General features: G+C 40.5%; 1 protein-coding gene across 1 annotated transcript in view; it reads right to left on the bottom strand.

Annotated features, from left to right (window-relative positions):
- TRAPPC10 (trafficking protein particle complex 10) overlaps positions 1-21009 on the bottom strand; it is a 60591-nt gene that overhangs the window by 13810 nt on the left and 25772 nt on the right. The window contains exons 7-14 of the mRNA XM_021711763.1: positions 14603-14749; positions 13864-13978; positions 11952-12028; positions 10722-10813; positions 8428-8568; positions 7991-8103; positions 3414-3928; positions 2276-2417 (exon numbers count right to left, since the gene is read on the bottom strand). Of these exons, the coding sequence (XP_021567438.1) occupies positions 2276-2417; positions 3414-3928; positions 7991-8103; positions 8428-8568; positions 10722-10813; positions 11952-12028; positions 13864-13978; positions 14603-14749 (1342 nt within the window). The remainder of the gene's footprint in view (positions 1-2275; positions 2418-3413; positions 3929-7990; positions 8104-8427; positions 8569-10721; positions 10814-11951; positions 12029-13863; positions 13979-14602; positions 14750-21009) is intronic.

Below are 21009 nucleotides of genomic sequence, written 5' to 3'. Positions count from 1 at the left end.
GGGAAAAAGAGAGCAATTAGCATCACTGTCAACCAGAAAATAGTAATTCAGGGCCAACTATCAGGTACTCTGTTTCTTTTCCTACAAAAGATTTGTTCATTTTAGATATCCCATAAACTCACTCAATTTCTATTCCATTCTGTCCTAACTTTTAATCTCAGTGATGTGATCTGCAGGGTTGAGGGGAACATTGAGCAAAATAATTCTATTGGTCTAGCAAGTTAGGGATTATCATGGCCACTATGTCTCTGATGGTCATAAATTTTACTGGTCCATTAGTGAAACAAAATCAGGTAATGTGACTTAAGAACAGACTATAAAACAACTTGAATGTGCTGGTGCTATTCAGAATTTTCTCTGACTTTCTCAGTTTAGGGCCACCACAGGCTCTTTGGTTCAGAAGTAGTCAGTAGTGGGAACCAGCTACCCCTTGCTCCTAGATAACAATGGAGGGGAAAACTGAGCTTTCTGAGAACCCTGTTCCAGGAGAGGCAGAAAGAAGGTAAGAGTCCAGGACGAAGAAGGGGAGTAAACAGAGAGGGATGCTGAACCAGAGGCAGGAGCAGGGGAGGTTGCTCAGTGCTGTAGGCACATGCCACAGGAGGGCAGGGCCTGCTCAGCAGGTGCTTCCTCTCCCTGAAGTACAGAGCTCAGTCAGATTACATGGAAGAAGCGTTTGAGAGACTACTATGTTCAGCATCTGAGGCCTTTGCTGGTGGCCATGCAAAGAGAAGTGAGAATGAAGAAAAATAGGGAGAATGGAGAGATTAAGTAGAAAAAAAAAATGCTTTTTTTGATTTTTTTTCTAAATGGAAGAAACAAGCAAATAAATATATTGTTCCCAGCCTAAACAACTGAGACATTCACTTATTGGTGTTTAATTGTCACGTGATCTTCAATTATTTGTTTAGACCAACTCCTTCTAATTTTAGAAATCAGAAAAGACAATAGCTTTGGCTGGGACACAGTGGCTCAGGCCTATAATCCCAGCACTTTCAGAGGCGGAGGCAGGAGAACAGCCTGAGCCCAAGCGTTCAAGACCAGCCTGGGCAACATAGTGAGACCTTGTTTTTATTAAAAAATAAAAAAAAGAAAGAACAATAGCTTTGAATTTCTCAAATGCCATGCCAGAGTCAAGTTTAATCAACATTTTCAAAGGATAACACTTTTGATCTGAGTACAGAACATAACTAAATCTAGTATTTAGCCTCTGAAATGGAACTCTAAGCAGGAAATTATATATATTTTATTAAACTCTGCAGAGTCGTTAACTGACACTTTGCTAACAGGATACTGTAAGATATATATTTAGTCTTCAATCCCATTTCCTGGCATACTAGCTCCTAAAATACTTACAATCTCCAAAGAGATGTATTTTTGTATGCTATGTTAATGAGCTGACTGTGGTTGACAGCCCCCAGGTAGCTTCAGGATTGGGGAGGAGAAAGGGCCTGAAGGTTGAGTTGATCACCAGTGGTCAATGGTTTAATCAATCATGCCTATGTAATTTAACTCCATAAAAACTCAAAAGGAAAGGGTTCAGAGAGCTTCCAGATAGTTAAACATGTAGAGGTTCCTGGAGGGTGGTATACAAGGGAGGGCACTGAAGCTCTGTACAGTTCTCCCATACCTCGTCCTACATTATCTGTGTCGTTTGTAATTCATAAATCAGTAAACAAAGTGTTTCTCTGAGTTCTGTGTGCTGCTCTAACAAGTTAATTAACCCTAAGGAGGGGGTTGTAGGAACCCTGACTTCTAGTTGGTCGGTCAGAAGCACGGGTAAAAAAACCTGGGGCTTGTACTGGAAGTGGGGGGAAGCCTTGGGGACTGAGCTCTCAGCCTGTGGGATCTGACGCTATGTGCAGGGAGACCATGTCAGAATTGAACTAGAAGACACCCAGCTGGGGTCCACTGCAGAACTGACTGGTGGTAGGGATGATCCCCAACACATTTGGTCACAGAAGTCTTCAGAGTTAATTGGGAGAAAAGAAAACGTACTTTGAGTTTCTTTTTTCCACTTTCAGAGCTAATTTTTCTATTTTCTTATTTTCAGACACCATGTCTATTAAACATGAAACTCAGCAATTACGGGAAAGCAAATATTCAGATGAAAAAAGGAAGCACAGTTTAGTTCCCAGGTAAAATGTCCATTATATTACCCAAAACATTGCTTAAAGGCAGACACAGTTAAAATGTATTAGAAGGCTGACATCTTTGCAAGTCCTTTCAAAACAGCATCCACAGTGAGCATCCTGAAGGGCGGAGACATACTCACCAGTCAGTGGTGTCACATGCAGCTGGGGCTCCTGAGAGTACACATCATACTGCACAATGGGGTAGATGTGAGGAAGGACAAACCATACAGGGCCCACCGAGGCACACAGTTGCCTGAGCGTATATGTTCCAGGTTCCTTGGCCTAGGGTCGAAATCAGGCATTTGAAAAGATGTCACTCAGTTTTGCAGTTAGGAGCTTCCTAAGGCAGAGCCGCGTCACAACATTGCTGAACTAGAGAAATGATTCTGCTTCTGCCTCTCTTGCTCCTCCTGCGATCAGGACTACACCTCCACACCTGGGCTGCTCAAAAAGGCCTTCAGAATCCCTCAATCCATGGCTTTCTGAAGAACTGAGGCTTACATTTGACTTTACTTTCCAATAATGCATGTTCAAAATAACTGGTATTTGTGGCATACTCTTTGGAGGGTATGGAATTTAAGACCTGCTCCACACTAGACTAAATACACATGTGGCAAATACCTGTACTTTCCACAGGCCAATTCTCTTAAGTTAGTGGAACTCACAGGACATACTGTGTCAGAGAAGAATTTGTCACAGTGGCTTGGAAGTAACGGTTTTGACACCCAGGCAGCCACAAAAAGAAAACAAGGCCAACTGTAAAAGTGTTCCACCTTCTTTGTCTTCTCATTTTAACAAATGAGAGTGTATCTTCATACATGGGGGAGGCTAACCTATTCCACTAATCCAGTCAGTTAAAAAACTAAATCAAGAAACAAATATCTATGTTAAGAAGTTCACTCTAAGGGTACCCAATCTCCAATCAGACAAAGTGGGGACCAAAGGGAGGCCCAAACTTTACCTGTACAATGACCACATATGTACCTAACCCTGAATAGTACCCCACATCTTTGAAATTTAAAAAAAAAATTAAAAAGAATAATGCTATTATACTCCCCCCAAAAAAGGGCGTTCAAATTGATCAACTGCCAATTTGATATCAAATTTATAATACAAAAAAGAAAATATCAGTGTATTTTTCTTTAAATACAGAGACTAAACCGGGCTAAGAGAACAAAGGACTGTACTTAATTCTCACCACAATTCAGACAATTCCCACAAGCTCCACGGAGGCTTCCTCATAAATGTGAAAGTCATCTTCCCAATCAGAACACATACCTGAGTCCTGAATGTTATCCTGTTGGGCCCTGGCTCCAGGGTCACGTCACTACACTTCAGTACGTGGACCCCCTCCTCCAGAGCTATCCCTGAGGGCATGTCCAGGGAAGAGCTGCTCTCCTGCCTTCTCAGGAGCATGTGGACATTTCTGCAAATAATCCCTGTCGTGTTCAATGAATTATCAGAAGGACTTCTCTCAAACATCTCATACAACTCCAAGGCAGGTAAGCTGTTCTGAGATGCAGGGAAAGGAGGGGTCTCAGCTGGAAAATTAATAATCCCATTGGACGTCTTGTGCTTGGTAAGCCACTCAGCAGTCTTCCGGTAGCTGTTTTTCTCAACGCTGAAATGGACATTGACAGCAATCTGCTCCACGTGAACAGGCACAGGCATCTGACTGCACATGGTTATCTCAAAAGACAAAATGCCACCCACATGGACCACGGCGTTGCAAGGATCAAAATGGAGATCTCTCAGTTGTGCAAAGGAATGCATAGGGAGTACAATCTTGTGACCTGTAAATACAAGTGACCATGTCTTACTCCCCAGGCTATATTTCCTGATAGTAAGAGGTAGCAGACCTTGGGTGCTGTGAGGTCACCCAGAGCACACTTACCACGAGAAGCAAGAAGCAATAACATGTAAAAGAGACCCTCCTAGCCCCCCATCATATTCACAACCTGAAAGTTATTCTGTCAAAAGTTAAATGCAAACAAATGCCTAGATAACACCTAGAAATCATAAAATTTATAGAAATGAAGGTTCTCAAGTCTGCTTTGACAAATTTAAGAGAAATGTACGTCAACTAACTCCACGATTTTAAACTAAAATGTGTAAAAACAGTCCATTTCCTAGAGTTGTTTCCAAGGGATACCAATACTTTCCCACCTACTTAAAGACATTCTCAAGTAAAGATGACCACGTGCCTGCTGTGTATCTGGAAACAGAAACTCCAGGTGTTTTTAAGTCTATGAAATCAGTCAATAAAGCTGAGCCCAGGACAGCAGCAACCAGTAAGCTCTATAGTCACAATGGGGGTGAGAATCCTGCTGCTCTCTCTAACCTCCTTTCTATAAGCACCTCAGTTTTGCCTAGAAAATTCACAAGGGTGCAGAGCTGATCTGTTAAGTACTTATCAAACATTCATCAACTGAAGGGCCTGCCAAGACCAATGCCATAAGATCATGAGAAAACAGTAAACAAACATGGAATATTTTATTCATACATAGATACCAAAGAACATTGGCAAGAAAATCACAATTCAAATAGTCTCACCCACTAAGCAGATGTGGTCATGGCTCTACCTACAATCAGTGTGGGACATATTAAAGAAGCTACTAAGGCCGGGCGCAGTGGCTCAAGCCTGTAATCCCAGCACTTTGGGAGGCCAAGGCAAGAGGACTGTCAGAGTCCAGAGGTTCGAGACAAGCCTGGGCAACTTGGTGAGACATTGTCTCTACAATAAATCAAAAAAGTAGCCAGGTGTGATGGTGTGCACCTGTAGTTCCAGCTACTTGGAAGGCTGAGGTGGGAGGATCACCAGAGCCTAGTAGACCAAGGCTGCGGTGGCCATGAGTGTGCCACTACACTCCAGTCTGGGAGACAGAGTGAGACTCCAACTAAAAAAAATTAAAAAATAAAATATTTTTTTTAAAAAGAAGCTACTAAACCAAACTAACATCATAATGTTCCCGAAAATCCCATACATATGGCGCTATTCAAGTGATTATACCTCAGCAGTCAATGACCATATTAACCTGGAAAAACTGGCTTTCAAGTAGTTAGTAACTACTCAGGAGCTGTTAGGAACCCCCAATGTGACATTACTTGAGAGGTAATTAGGGTTAGATGGGATGAGGCTGGGGTCCTCGTGATGGGATTACTATCTCTTTCTCCTTTCCCATCATGTGAGAACACAGCAAGACAGCTGTCTACAAGTCATGAAGGGAACCCTCACCCGAAACTAAGGCTGCTGGTACCCTGATCTCAGACTTCTAGCCTACAGAACTGTTAAAAAAAAAAAAAAAAAAAAATGCCCCTTGCGTTAGTCATCCAGTCTGTGGTGTCATGTCAGCCAGAGCAGAGTAACACAGTGACTATTTTATTTTAGTATTATCCTTGATAAAACAAACACCAGGAGCTAAACTTCACAATAAATTTAATCTTACTACATAGCGTTATCTATAAAGTCTATTTGCCAAAACATTTAACGTGAATTTAAACCTTTCAGATCTAACTCTCATTGAGATGCTCCTATGAAGAAATAATGAGATAAATTCCAGCAGGTGGGCCAGTCTATGAGAGAACTGGTACAATGTATTAGGCAATAAAAAGAAATGAATTATCAATACATGCTACAATATAGGTGACCTTGACACATTATGATAAGCAGTCAGTCACAAAAGACCACATATTGTATAATTTGTGGAAAGTTGTCAGAATCAAAATGAGAGTCACTTGTTTTTTTTTAAAAAAACTTCACAAACAGATCCAGAGAAGGCCATGAAGGGAAGGTACTCCTGTACATGTATCTGATAAAAACTATCACAAAAGACTGCAGAAACCACAACCTTGCACAAGGTCATCACAACCTTACTCAAACCATGCTTCTTATGGTCTGGCCATGTGCTCTTTGAGCTGTGGCAGCCATGTTTTCTTAGCTTTGGTCCCCTCCCCTACCTGGGGAGGTGAAACTTCCCTCTAATTTACTTTCTAAATAAATTAAAAAAAAAAAAAAAACTTCCGCAAGGACATTTGCCCAGAAACTGCCTGTCTCACCTCTGTTGTTGATCTCTGTAGCCAAGGACAATCATCTCAAAACAATTACGTGATCCTCCTCATTATTCCTTTAAAAGCCCTTGTCTTCCTTTACCTCCCTGAATAACATATAGTTTACTACGACACGCGGGGTTCTACTGCAATGCCCAATTCCCAAATAAACATAATTTTTTTGAAAGCCTTTCTCTGTTATTTAGGTTGACAGATTCTATAGGTTGAATGTCTCTTATCGGAAATGCTTGGGACCAGAAGTGTCTCAGATTTCTAATTTTTCTGGATTTTGCAATTATTGAAATTATAAAATTTCTGTTGAAGAAAGGTTGAAAAACCTTAATCGGAAAATCTAAAATGCTCCAATGAGCATTCCTTTGAATGTCATGTCAGTGCTCAAAAAGTTTCAAATTATGGAACATTTTATATTTTCATATTAAGGATATTCAACCTGTATTTACCTGAAAAATCCAGAATAGGTATCTGTAGAGAAAGAAAGTAGATTAGTAGCTGCCAGTAGCTGGGGGTGAGGGGGAATAAATATGGGGTTCCTTTTTGGGGTAATAAATATGTTTTAAAATTGACCGTGGTGATGGCTGCACACATCTGTGAATATATTAAAAGCTACTGAATTGTACAATTCAAATGAGTGAATTACATGGTATGTGAATTCTATCTCAATAACCCTGTTATATTTATAAAAGCAGCACTATCTTAAAAAACAACAACAAAAAAAGATGGGAAGAAGTTTTAAATTAAAAAAGAACTGAGATATAACAACCACATGTACCATGCGATCTCTTCCTAGACTACATTAAAAATAATTTATGGGTTGTGCACAGGGGCTCACACGTGTCTTCCTAGCACTTTGGGATGCCGAGGCAGGAATATTGTTTTGAGCCTAGGAGTTCAAGACCAGACCAGGCAAACTCCAACTCAACAAAAAACAAAAAACTAGCTGGGCTTGGTAGCATGCACTATAATGCTTCCATGAAATGGGAAAGTTGCTTTCTATTCATACAGCAACTTTAGTCCCAGTTTCCTGGGAGGTTGAGACATGAGGATCACCTGAGCCCAGGAGTTGGGGGCTACAGTGAGATATGATTGTACCACTGTACCCCATCCTAGGTGACAGAGCGAGACCCCATCTCTAAAAATAAAAATAAAAAAGAATAACAATTTATGAAAATATTTTTTGAGACAGTTAGGGAAATGTGAATATGGACTATTTAGATGATACCAGAACCTTGTTAATTCTTTGGGTGATCATCCTTAATTTCAGAAGATCCATGGTAAACTGTTTCAGGGTCAAGTATTATAATGTGGTCCAGAGTTTCTTTGACATTTAGCAAAAAAAGTAAAAAGAAAAATATAAATACATGTTTGCTACACAGCAAAAGGTTAACAAATGTTTACTCTAAGTGGTTGGTATATCTTTTTTAAAATTTTATTTTTAAGTCGAAGTCTCACTCTGTCGCCCAGGATGGAGTATAGTGGTACACTCACAGTCACTGCAGCCTCGACCTGCTGGGCTCAGGCAATCCTTCTGCCTCAGACCTCCAAGTAGCTGGAGCTACAGGCATATGACACCACACTCAGCTAATTTTTGGTAGAGACGAGGTCTCACCAAGTTGTCCAGGCTGGTTTTGAACTCCTGAACTCAGGCAATTTTCTCACCTCAGTCTCCCAAAGTGCTGGGATTACAGGCATGAGCCACTGTACCCAGGCTGGTTGGAATATCCTGTATTCTTTCTACTTTTCTGTAATATTTGAAAATTTTCACAATAAAGTCATAAAATTAGTCTTACCTAGACTGTCTGACTGCTGGCTGGCAAAGTTGAGTATCTCCTGGCAGAAGTACTTCCGCTCCTCTTCAGTCAGGTGACAATCACTGGCTAACAGGCTACTGGTCTGAAGGTAGCTGAAGTGGAGAGTTAAGAGGCCTAGAAAGAGGCCCTCACTGAGGAACATGGAGCAAACTGGCTTCAAATGTTCCCTGAGGCTATCAAAGAGCAGCCCAAAGGGCATTCTTTACTATTTGTTTTCAGTTACTCTGTACTCAAAATGAGATTTAAAAAAACCCCAAAAACTATCGACTAGGCATTTAACTCATTCTACACAATACATGCATAAAGTAGGATTTTTCTCTTTGTAATATAAGTGTTTCTGAAACACTCAGTTGTGGGCAATGTTGCTGTATGAATAGAAAGCAACTTTCCCATTTCATGGAAGCATTAAAGGATACTTTTCCATTTGTCCAAGGTGCTTTTGACATTCAGCCAGCTGCTTCCTTGTGTGTGTGATGGGTAATGCCCAGCCCTCAGCCAGGTAATTTTTCAATGCTCCTTGAAGATATGTTTCTGCCTTTTGTGGAGATTTTTTCCTCCTTACAAAGTCAACAAACAGAAGCTTTTATTATGGTTCATGACAATCAACAAACTGAGACATCACCTTTCATTTCTTGGCCTCTGACCTCCAGACCCTAACGCCAGGATAGATACACCATCTCTAGACAGTCTTCCACACAGCCCCCACATATGAGAAACAGCACCAACTCAGGACTATGTAATTAGACTCTAAAGTGAATACCTGATCAGTGGGCTCGTGGTGATAATACCACACGATTTGTCGAACACTATACACTAGTCAAAATCTTTCACAGTTGAATCTCAGGGTGAGAAAGTGAGAGCATCATTCACTATTTCAAGCTGACAGGAAACCAAAGGCTAAAATAAGGTGAAGGGCTTGTCCTCAAATTAGTAAAGAACTATGCTACCTACTAGAAACACAAACCCAGAGAAGCAGGCTACAGGGCCCAAGTAAGAAGGGAGCATGGGCAATCCTAAAACTCATGTAAAGAATGCTGAACAGGCATCAGGGGTTGACAGGGAACTAGGAAGAATTGAAATAGCAATGCTTATCAACCGAGAGAAGATCTTCCCACTCTCAATTTAAACCTTAAGGAGGTTCAGAATAAAACAATGCAGCTACTTGACTGGCCTTGAGGTTTTCAATCCTCTTAAGAAATATTTGATACAACTAGAAAAATGCTATACAATAAAATATTTTAAATATTTTAAAGCTCAAATTAACAGGGCTTGTCAAAGCCTCAGGGGCAACATGGAACCCTTCACTCTCCTCAGGAGATAAAGGTCAACACTAAATAACACTTTTTCTAGCCATCTTTAGAAGACATTGCCCTTTTCAATACCCTACTCTTGAAACATAGATCTTTCAAATTCTCAAATTAAGTAATTTTTAAACCTATCAGACTAGTTTTTCTAGACTTTTATGGTCTTCCCTCCAACCCCTATTTTTTAAAGGAGCCAGAAACTTCTATGTGTCTTCATAACTACCTCTAGCCAAAGATTCTTACAATCTAGAATTGGGAAAACCTCTCCAAACCATTCATCCAGGCTTTTGCTGTCTACAGACAAGGAGAGGGAAGCCGACCATCACCTAGCTAGCCTGTGGCCACGATGGAACCAGAACTCAAGTCTCTAACTAGCAGGACAGCACTCTCTACGTAACTCACTGGCTCAGAATATACTAGTGTCACAAGTGAGCCAGACTCAACAGTACCTGAAGATACAGCTTCTCTGCTTCACTAACTAGTATTACTCATTAAAGAAACCAGGTGGAGATTCAAGAAAGCCAAATCCTAGTCATGACGCTGCCATGAGTTGTGAAACTGGCTAGCTGCTTCAGCCATATCTGGAAAACTAAGAAATTCACTTACATGACCTATGAATTCCTTTCCAGCCAATTTATATCCATTCAAATAAATTAGGATTCCTTGCTTCATCTAATGAAATTAAGTATAGATTTTAAGACCTCATTTCAAACAAATTTTTTTAAGAAAATATAAACAACCATCTTTTTCCTTATAATTTATATCTCTTTTAAGTGTTCTGAAACAGCAACCACACTGCCTGTTGGGATTTCTTCTCTTCGACAGCCTGATTTTATAAAACACATTAGAAAATTGTTAAATTTTGAGTCTTTGCTCCAGAATCAAACTCAAAGCTGGAGCTGAAGTGGCAACGTATGCAGTAACTGTACAAACCTTCTTTCAATCATTCCCAGAGTATCCCTCTCTCATGTAGCTAATGCATGCAGTTACTTTACATCACCGGCCTTGAGATTTTCAATCCTCTTAAGAAATATTTGATAAAACTAAAGAAATGCTATACAATATTTTAAGAATCTATATCTTAATTTACTCGCTGTTGAGATGCAGATTCTTTAATACTTTCTCACAATTATTTAACCAATTATAATATTTTATATATATAATTACAAAAATTTAAGTAAAAGAATCTCAAGAACCAGTAACAGTTACTAAGGGTAACAAGCAGAAAACCTCTCCATTTGGTTTGCAGAAGAAATTGAAAAGCACAATGAGGACTGGTTAAGAGAGTCTACGTTTTTCAATCTACAAATTTATGCACACTTTATAACTCCTCCATACATAACAAATCTTCTCTTGCTATTTGTGTGAAATATTTAAAATTCAAAGAAAAGCTCAAGATCAATTACATGTAAAACTCTGCCAGATCTTTTCCAACAAATTTTGCAGATCGAATCCTCCCAATGCTTGTATACATTTCAATGGTGGCGTGGGACAAATCCTAATAAAAAGTTTAAAAAAGCATAATTACATACCTGAACTTTTAATGATAAACAAATATTACATTTATTACTCAAAGTTTAAGCAAAAGATATTTTTATTCATATAACATTATTTTTTTAGATTGGAAAATACTGTTTATTTAGAAAGTAAATTAGAGAGAGAGGGGAGATTCACCTCTTCAAGGTAGGGGAGGGGGCCAAAGCTAGGAAACATGGGCAGCCTTAGCTCTAAGAGCCACGTGGCCACACCAGAGTTTAGCAAAGCAAAACGTGGCCTGGCCACAGCTCAAAGAACATATAGCCTGCCTAGAGCTTAACAAAACAATTTTTGTTAAACTTTGTATCTAGTTTTTAGTTTTGTAATATGTAATCAAAGTTGGTAACTTATACATAAATTATGAAGCATAACAATAATAGCAATACCTAAGCTAAGTGTGGTGGTTCACGTTTATGATTCCAGCACTTTGGGAGGCAGGAGGATAGCTTGACCCAGGAGTTCAAGACCAACCTGGGCAACATAGTGAGATCTCATCTCACTAAAAATTATTATTATTTTAAAAAAAAAAAATAAATGAAATACCCATGAATTCACCCAAAATAGAATAGCTAAATTTTCAAAGCTAAATTTTGTGACCGTTTTTCTCTCAGCTCGTGTAACGGGGGCAAGCCATTACAGGCTACTGCCAAATGCCAGAGTTACCTGTGAACCCGGAGTAGAACTGATCCAACAAGTTTCTACCAATACTGCTTTCTGAAGTCTCTCTAGCTTAAATCTTTCAAAATCAAGAACAATAGCTCTGCTAAGTCCAAATTATTCCTTTTTTACAAAGAATTCATTATCCTTCCTTACTATTTCGACTCTACTCAATGAGCAAGCCCAATTTTAACAAAATTTTAAGTATTCAAAGATGCTTTCATGACTAACTATGGCACTTTGGCACTAACAAGCATCTGATGAGCAACAATTATGTCCACAATTTTGTCCACTATTCCCAAGGGTACCAAAGAAACTAAAAAAGCCAATAAGATACAATTCCCAATTCCAGTTCCTTCCCAACTTAAAAGGTCAAGTAGCAGAGCAAAGTCTTCTAGTAATGGTTTGCTCTGTGACAGATAGGTAACATATGTAATACTTACTAAGTAGTGTTTTTCAAAAGCTTCCACTGATGACAGTGCTTCCTTGAGTTTCTTATAAGGACTCTGAGCTGCATTGGCTTAAACAAAAAGAAATGAGGCTCCTTCTTCATCTTCATTATGTACAGTCACATGAGTTTACATTCACCTCCACAAATGCAAGTAGATAATCTCACCTGACTCTTGTGGAAACTACAAGCATAGCCATGCCAACTGAAACCACATCGTTATGTCTATTCTTTCCCATTAATGTCTTCATAAAATAGTCTAAATCCTTCATGAAATATTTTTCTCTGATCTTTAAGACTAGAATTTTTAGAAACATGTATTACAAATACTCCAAAAAATTAAATTACTTACAAAATGATCCGAAATGGTCTCAAGCTGAAACAGTGCAACATGAATATTACAACTTTTTCCCTTGAAAATGAATTCAATTTACTAAGAGTGCTCTCAGTTCATTAGGTATCCTTTAGTATACTTTAACAGCAGTTTTGTTAAACAATATTCTTACCATATATTCATATTTAGAACAATTGGTAATGCTCTTTTCAAAGTGTATTTTTTCACTGCATGCGGTGGCTCATGCCTGAACTTTGGAAAGCTGAGGCAGGAGGATCACTTGATCCCAGGAATTTGAGACCACCCTGGGCAACTAGCAAGACCTTGTCTCTACAAAAAAAATCAAAAAATCAAAAATCACCCACATGTGAGGCTGTGGTGAGCCATGATCATACTACTACATTCCAGCCTGGGCAATAGAGTGAGATTCCAATTAAAACAACAACAGCAACAACAAAACCACCCTATTGCCCAGGCTGGAATGCAGTGCCATGATCACAGCTTGCCAAAGAGCCTCGATCTCCTGGGCTCAGGTAATCTTTCTTCTTCAGCCTTTCGAGTAGCTGGGACTACAGGCGTGTGCCACCACGTCCAGACAAGATGTTTTATTATACAGGATTAATTTATTGATTAAAAAGATTTGTCAGGCCATGTTGTTAGAAAAATAGATCATCTGTAATTCAGAAAGACATCGGTGCATTTAAGCTTCACATGAGCTGTAAAAAATCACGATCAGCTCATTTAAGCCTAGGAGAAACTCAGATACAATTTTAAAAATCCTCCCAATTTCTTAAACTATTTCCAACATTTCATTATGCTATAAAAGGTAAAATAACTTTTGGCACTCAGATGTCCTTCTAAGGGGACATCATGAATCTAGCAAATCACTTGATGTCCCCTCTCAGAAGACATAAACAAATTGCTGGTGATTATATAGACAAACTTATGCCAGTGCAAAATTTTCAAAAATATATGTTTCCTTGACGTTTTCCATTCAAATTACACGAAAAAGTAAATAAAGAGATGAAATATATACAGAGATACAATCAATCAGTTGAGAAACAGTTATCAGGAATCACAAGTGTGTCTTTCCACATCTTCTTCAAACAACAGTCCGGACAATAAATTACACATTATTAATGTGGGAGGAAGAAAATGAGACTGCATTGTCAGCTTGAATAGAAAAACACCAGGTGGAAGATGTCAAACCAATTACTATTGCACAACATGTATCAATGAACCTAAAATGCATGTTGGCAACTGTTACCACATGTCAGAAAAATGCAGGATATAAAATTTTAGTGTTTTTGGTCGTAATTAAGTTCCTCAGTGTTCAAAATTCCATTATAAGCCAAATATTACAATAAAATAATTGGTTCCAACACTATACTATTTAATATGAAGTTATTTGTTTTTCACTATTTTCACTATTATTAACCTAGTCAGTTAATAATAGGTATAATTTCCCAAATGGTGAGTAATTCTTAGCACTTGAGTTAAATGCCAAGTTATAAAGGACCTTTTCATGACTTTCCATTACCACTTACACAGGTAATAGTACCTACAAACATACCTGTTTCAGGTCGCTCAGCTCCCAAACCTGCCAGAAGGTCAACTGTCCTATTGAGATCTTCAGAGTTTGGTCCTTTTTCTGACACAAGTCCACACAGATAGCCCAAGGACTTTAGCTGTTTAAATAAACCCACAGTTTCAATTAATTTGCTGTAAGTCAGCGGAAAATTCATGAATTTCAATATAAAAAAAATCAAATCCAGCTACATGCTAAGAAATGTAGCTTTCCTGTCTAAATTATGACTATCTAGATATAAAAATACCTTACTGGGGTCACACTCACTCACCCTACACGACAGTACCAGTGTGGCTCCAAGGGTGGTAATCCTCTGCTTCTGTCTGTCACCTCCCACATTCTCCTAAGCCCTGGGGTCTACCACTCCACCTGCACCTCTGTGAGTCCCAGACCCAGCAGCCCACCCTGCTGCACACAGTGACACAGCTGCCAATCATGTGACCAGAAGCTGCTCTGCATTTTTGCACATTTCAGCCTCAGCTCTCCTTGTACCCTACTTCTGGTGCAGAGCCACTGTCACAGCTGGAACACAGCAAGTGTTTCCTATCTGCTGAACAGAGTAAAGTGTGGAAGGGAATCACAACTTCTATGGCTGCACCCACACATTCCACAAAGTCACTAGAACTGCCGTATCAAGATCCAAATGAGCAGCACCCCTCAAACCAGCTGACTTCCTCACCTACCAGGCATGGCCAGAGACCATGCCAGCATTCCGCTTGGGTACCTTTTCCGTGGCATAGCTCCACAGCCCCACAGTATGGGCAATGTTTGAATCGATCTGTGCCCGGTCACAGCAGCCTTCTATTCTCTGCAACACCTCCAGACAGCTCAGAAACACCCAACAGTCCAAGGCACCGGGCGGGACAGAGACCTGGGAGGGGAAGTACAGATGTGTGTAGGACACTGGGTGAGCACAAACCCCTGCTCTAGCTTGAAATCCCCAAGACATCAATCTCCAAGCAGCTATTCAATCTCACAGGGTTGTGAGGGGCAAAGCCACAAGGAAGAGAAAGAGGCAGAGAACAATAATTACCTAAGTGCATATGGGAAGAGAACACGAGTGAGAAATCCAAACATGTTAGTAGGTTTCATGTATTTGGTGATAATGAGTGACTTTTTGATTATATATTTTAAAATCCTCATAAGAAAAAGAGGCCTACACAAAAACCAAGCACCATCACTTACTCTAAGAGTAAGGACTAGACACATCTCGGTTTGAAGGTAGGGAGAAAGTGAGACTTCGGATAACTACTTGGTCACATTTAAGAAAGATCATGTTTAACAGAAGAAACTGAATACTGAGTAGATACTAGATGATAATTGGAATTATAGTTAATTTTTAGGTGTGATAACAGCAGTGTGATTATGTTTGTGATAAAGAGCTCCTATTGCTTAGACACACACTGAAATGTTTACAGATAAAATATGATGTCTATATTTGAAAAATAATCCAGGGAAGTAGACAGAGATGTAGATGAACTAGAGACTGACTACATGTTGATAACCATTGTCACTGCTGATAGATGCCTAGAATTCATTATGTTATCCTCTCTACTTCTATGTATATTTGAAACTTTCCACTTAAAAAACAAAAACAGAAAAAAGTTATCAGAAATGCAAAAGCACCTACTGTATGATCTACTCTATGATACATTTTTCCCTACATTTTAACATCTTCTAAATAGGAATGTCTCTCCAATCAATGGCCTCTTACACTTATAACTGGCAATGCTTTTTTTTTTTTTTTTTTTTTTGGTGGCACTAATTTTACAATGTATCTTAGTTTTGGTGAAATGTGCTAATTAGTACTATTCAAATCATCAGTTGACAGGTGATGAAATTAACTCACATAAGAATTCCTTCAAGATACCCTGAACACAAATGAAAGTAAAGGATCTGGAACCAATTAGAAAAAAACCAAAGGGTACCATTCAATTTTCCTATAAGAGCTTAATAGACCAATTTTTGAAAGATGAGATAATCAGCATAGAAAAAAAAAAACCCCAAAACTATTAAGACCAGAAGCTACTTTTATAGTCCCAGCAGCCTTCTATCCTCTGCAACACCTCCAGACAGCTCAGAAACACCCAGCAGTCCAAGGCACTAGATTCATTCCAGAAGTGCTAACAAGACTAAACTCTTTTAGAGTTCCTTAAACAAACCAGTTTCTCTGCCTGAAATGTCCTCTCCCACATGCCGTCACAGCCACATCAGTTGGTGAGTCTTACTCATCCTACCTATTGATACACATGGCTCCACAGAGCAGGGACCCTGTTTTGCTCTCTGCTGAAAATACAGTGCCTACCACAATGCTTAGCATTAGATAGATATTCAATGACTATCTGTTGAATGAATGAATCTTTTGAACTGAGCTCACGTGAGACCTCCTCTAGGAATTTCCCTAGCACATACTGGTGCCTTGTAAATGTCTACTGACCTGACCTGAGACTCCCCCAGAGTTGTCTTTCCCATCCTTGTGAAACCCTGTGCTGGACAATGCTTCCATCGTTGCCTGGACACTGTGTTGATAACCCTCATAGAGGCTGCCTCCATGCAAGGGTTCATGGCTTCCTGCCAGTAGGTGAGGCCTGCTTCTTCTTCACGTGTGTGCCCCTCCCCACTACCTACCATAGGCCTGGTAGGCAAGGACATGTTTCTTGAAGAGTCTTGACAGTTCTGTAACTCTATCCTCTTTTCTAGGGAGCCATCAATTCCTCCTGATTCTTCTCCAGCAACACTCCTCACACTTATCTTCTCCTCTGTCCATTTCTACCACTCTTCTACTTCAGGTACTCATGGCTCAAGGTCATGCCATCCCCTCTACTTCCTTGCTAGACGGCCCAGCACAGTGTCTGGTGCATAGTAAGCCCTCAATAATCAACACCTAAATTCCCACAGATACACCTGTGCCTTTGTCCTCTGTTGGGTCTGAAACTTGGAATACCAATCCCATCCAGCTCAGACAGCAAACCTTTTTTCTCTGGTTTAACCTCAAAGCAGATCACTCACAGTCTCTGTTCACAAACTGAGCACAAAATGGCACAGTTCTGGTCGTTTCCCCTGCTAGACTAGGTGACTTTGCTGGGATCAGGACTTTTCTTGGCCCACTCTGTCTGTAACATAACCAGAAACTAAGTTGACAAAAGATAAAACAGTACTGAAGTGAATGCATTTCAAAACAACTACAAAAATCTGGACAATTATTGTAACAAATACATAACAACCTTTTGGAAAACACCTTCCTCACATGGTTCTCCCTTACCAATTTGGTAAAGGTTAAAATATATACACATAATACTTTTTTTTCTTACCAAAGATGCAGGAAAACAGGCATTTTAATGTGACTGAAAACAGGAAGAACTTTCTGGAGGACAAGTTGACAATGCATATTAAAAGCTTTATGGGCTGGGCGCAGTGGCTCAGCCTGTAATCCCAGCCCTTTGGGAGGCCGAGGCGAGAGAATTGCCTGAGCCCAGGGGCTCGAGACCAGCCTGGACAACTTGGTGAGACCTCGTCTCTACAATAAATCACAAAAAATAGCTGGGTGTGGTGGCATGCGTCTGTAGTTCCAGCTACTTGGAAGGCTGAGACAGAAGGATCACATGAGCCCAGCAGGTCAAGGCTGCAGTGGCTGTGAGCGTGCCACTGCACTCCAGTCTGGGCGACAAGAGTGAGATTCCAACTAAAAAAAAATTTTTAAAGCTTTATAAATATGTATGTCCTTGACTCACCAATTCTACTTATATGAAATTTATACACAAAGATGTATGTATGTACAAGGATGCCCACTGCTGCAACTGCAAATAATTCTAAGGAGTTCAAATATTCAAACAGGACTGAATAAATCGTTGCATTTCATTCATACATCAAAGACCACAGACAAAAAAGGCAACCTCTTGCTGTTAGCAAAAGCAATGATATTTTCTTCCACATAATTTGTCTGTACTTTCCAAATTGACATAAAGAACATATCCCACATTTGTAAATGGACAGAACATAAGAAATTGTTGTAGAAAAAAAAGAAATATTCTGATGGAGTACTTTGAACTCACACAGAACTGGCGTTTATCCCAAAAGCTGGCTGTATGGGGCAGACACGACTTCCCCATCTACACATTTTCCACTGGGGCACTAGCCCACGGCTAATGGAGGCCCACGACAAGGATGGTATGTGTTCCCATTTCCCAGGAGTGTGGGTCATAGCTCTGCTACAGAGGTAGGCCTTGCTTCCATCACATCTGGCCACACACTGCATTCTCTTCTCTAACAGGATGCTTTAAACCAACTGATGAACCACCCAGGGAATTACCAGGACATGTTTTACAAGTCACAAAAGCAAACATACAGTACATCTTTTGCTGAAGCAATTTCACAACTAAAACTACACAAAGAGGTTGCGAAATGTGGCCTTTGTGCTCAACAGGGTTTTTTGTTTGTATGTATTAACAAACATAAGTTTTATCTTCAAAAGAACCCTGCACCTGCCCAGTCTGTAGGCTGACCAGGTCCCCAGGCTATGTTCTCACTACTACTTGCCAATGGCTATCCATTGCCACTTTGGCCCTGCCTGTCAAAAAACAATTCACCAGAGAGCTAACTCAGACACAGAGAAACAGGTCTACTTTTGAGAGTAGACTCAAATGGACAGAAAAATCAAATAATTTTGAATTTCCTGAATTTTGAATCTTTCCACCAAAAATTTAAAGAAATTCTAAGAATGTGTTCTTCCAAATTAACTGCCAACTAAAAAACGTATTAGATATAGCTCTCCCCCTCCAAAAAATTCCCAACCTATAGAAAGAAGCTTATTTCAGATGAAGAGGCTGAGAGAATAATTTTGTGCCTACAGTATCACATGGCCTCTGTGGTCTTCCAAGCACACTAACCGGTAAGTCCACATGGAACTCTCTATCCTTTGAAAAAAATGCTCCAGCAAGATGTAAGTAAGGACATTCACAGAAGATCTGACCTGCATGGGGGGTGTGGCAGGTGCTGTACACAGCTGCCTGTTAAACACTCTGCCTCACTAGGGCTGCACACTCAAGTGACAGCCACCGTTTCATCTCTATCTTGTGGTAAGCAAATGAAGTTTAAGGGGAAGGTAAATTATGGAAGACTAAGGTGATGGTGAAGAGAAGAAAAGAGAAAAGAATTTCAAAGAAGAAAAGAGAGCCAGGACAAACTCCACATGGACAAGAAGCACCCTGAACAACACAGGGCATGAAAATGCCTCCGTGACTCCCATGCCTAGAGGAGAGCCTAGAAAAAGCAAATCTGACACCCCAGGAGCTCAGGGCCCACATCACCTACCTACTCTGTGCACAGCTCTCCTCTAGCCACATGGGGAGTCGGAAACCTGCATCTCTTTCCTTCTACAGTGGCCACGGGCATTCCAGTAACCAGGAAACTGAGAAGGTGTGAGAAGTCGCTCTGCAGGGGAGAGCTGACGGGCAGAGGTGTAGCAGGACACACCCTGCTGTTTTGCTCAGCCCCTGGCCCTAAGAGAGGGCCACCATGGTGCGGCAAGCACACAAGTAAGCAGCGCTGTCAGAGAAAAAGGGGCCGCTGTTCCCATTGACTGGATGTCCTTGGGGAGCCTCATGTTCCACACCTGTTGCCTTTCTCTCTGCCAGGGAGCTACATGTAACACATCAGTGGGCTCCTTGCCTCCAGTTTCCAGAAGGCCTGGGGGAGGATAGAAGATGGAGGGGGTGGTGGCTGCAGGTGCCTGTTTCCTTCCCTGCAGAGCTCCCCAGGCTAGCAGCCCCCTCCCCAGTTGGGCACAGCCCCTCTAAGGCAGCCAGCTTTGTGCTGCCTCTGCCTGGTTCTGGGAACTCTTGCCCTCCTCTCCCTAGGCTGGCAGCTATGCTATCTCTAGTAAACCTTCAAAGGCTAGAAAACTAATTTGAGAAAGATTCTTAAATCCTGGAGTCTATGATTCTGCTGAGCCTAGCACTACAGGGACTGTGTCTGTACCATCCTCTAAGATCTTCCTACATCAGCCCCCAAACTGTCCACAACACTTTCTAATCAACCCTCCTGGGTCAGCTTTATTGAAAATGCCAGTTCTGAACCACCTGGACTCGAAGACACCAGAGAGCTCTGTTCTACAAGTGCACGGTTACCTCATGGCCCCACCCCACAAGTTAGTACAGCTAGGTCAGAGCAACAAAAGCAGAGTCTTTAAATCTATGCACTTGTAGATAAATAAAAGAGTGCCATTTTGAGGTAGAAAATGTTATTTCTCCTCATTTGCTAGATTAGATATCTAAGGCAAGAAAAATAATCTGATAAAAAAATCCTTAAATTCTCGAGTTTGTGACTCAGGCTAGGCACTAATGAGATTAGTTCTGAAATAAAAATTTCTTATTTAGGAATTAACTAAAATGATTTCTCTACACATAGGTAAAAAAATGTTTAAAGCTCTTTTAAGATTATTTTAAACTGTTGAGCCTGTTATTTAATATTCTAGGGTACACAAAAATCAGTTCCCATATGATGAGATACTATCTCTACCAATGACTTAGCTAATATAGTAAATCTATACTCTAAGACTTTCTTTCAAAGGGCCTCACAATGCCTGTGCTCCTTAAGTATCCTGCTAGAGCATACAGCAGGAAGGATGCTCTCCTAGGATCTGGATGACCTGGATTCTGACAAATTCTCTGAATTTGTAAGTCACCTAGCCATTTCCAGACTCGGGTTCCTTGTGTGTAAATGGAATCAGACCATTCAGTCAGGAGCTCTTAGCTGGGGATGAGGGCAGCAGTGCACATGAATCCTCCAACACTGTAGGGAGCATTGTGTATGTGTATATGTGAGCTGTTCTGGGTAAAGAGGGCACTGAAACAAGAATCACCTGACCAGAAGTGTCTTATGGTCACTTTACCTCACTAGAACATCTGTTATTCCACGGACAGTAAGAATATGGTAGACCTCAGGCGAATTAATTTTTTTTTTTTTTTGAGTTGGAGTCTCACTCTGTCATCCAGACTGGAGTGCAGTGGCCTCTCCCAGCCACCACAGCCTCGACCTGCTGGGCTCTGGCGATCCTTTCGCCTCAGCCTTCCAAGTAGCCGGAATTACAGGCGCACGCTACCACACCTGGCTAATTTTTGATTTATTGTAGAG

The sequence above is a fragment of the Carlito syrichta genome, unplaced genomic scaffold, assembly GCF_000164805.1.
Source record: "Carlito syrichta isolate Samal-C Ts95f unplaced genomic scaffold, Tarsius_syrichta-2.0.1 Scaffold302575, whole genome shotgun sequence".
NCBI lineage: Eukaryota > Metazoa > Chordata > Mammalia > Primates > Tarsiidae > Carlito > Carlito syrichta.
This window is presented reverse-complemented; position numbering and strand designations above follow the sequence as displayed.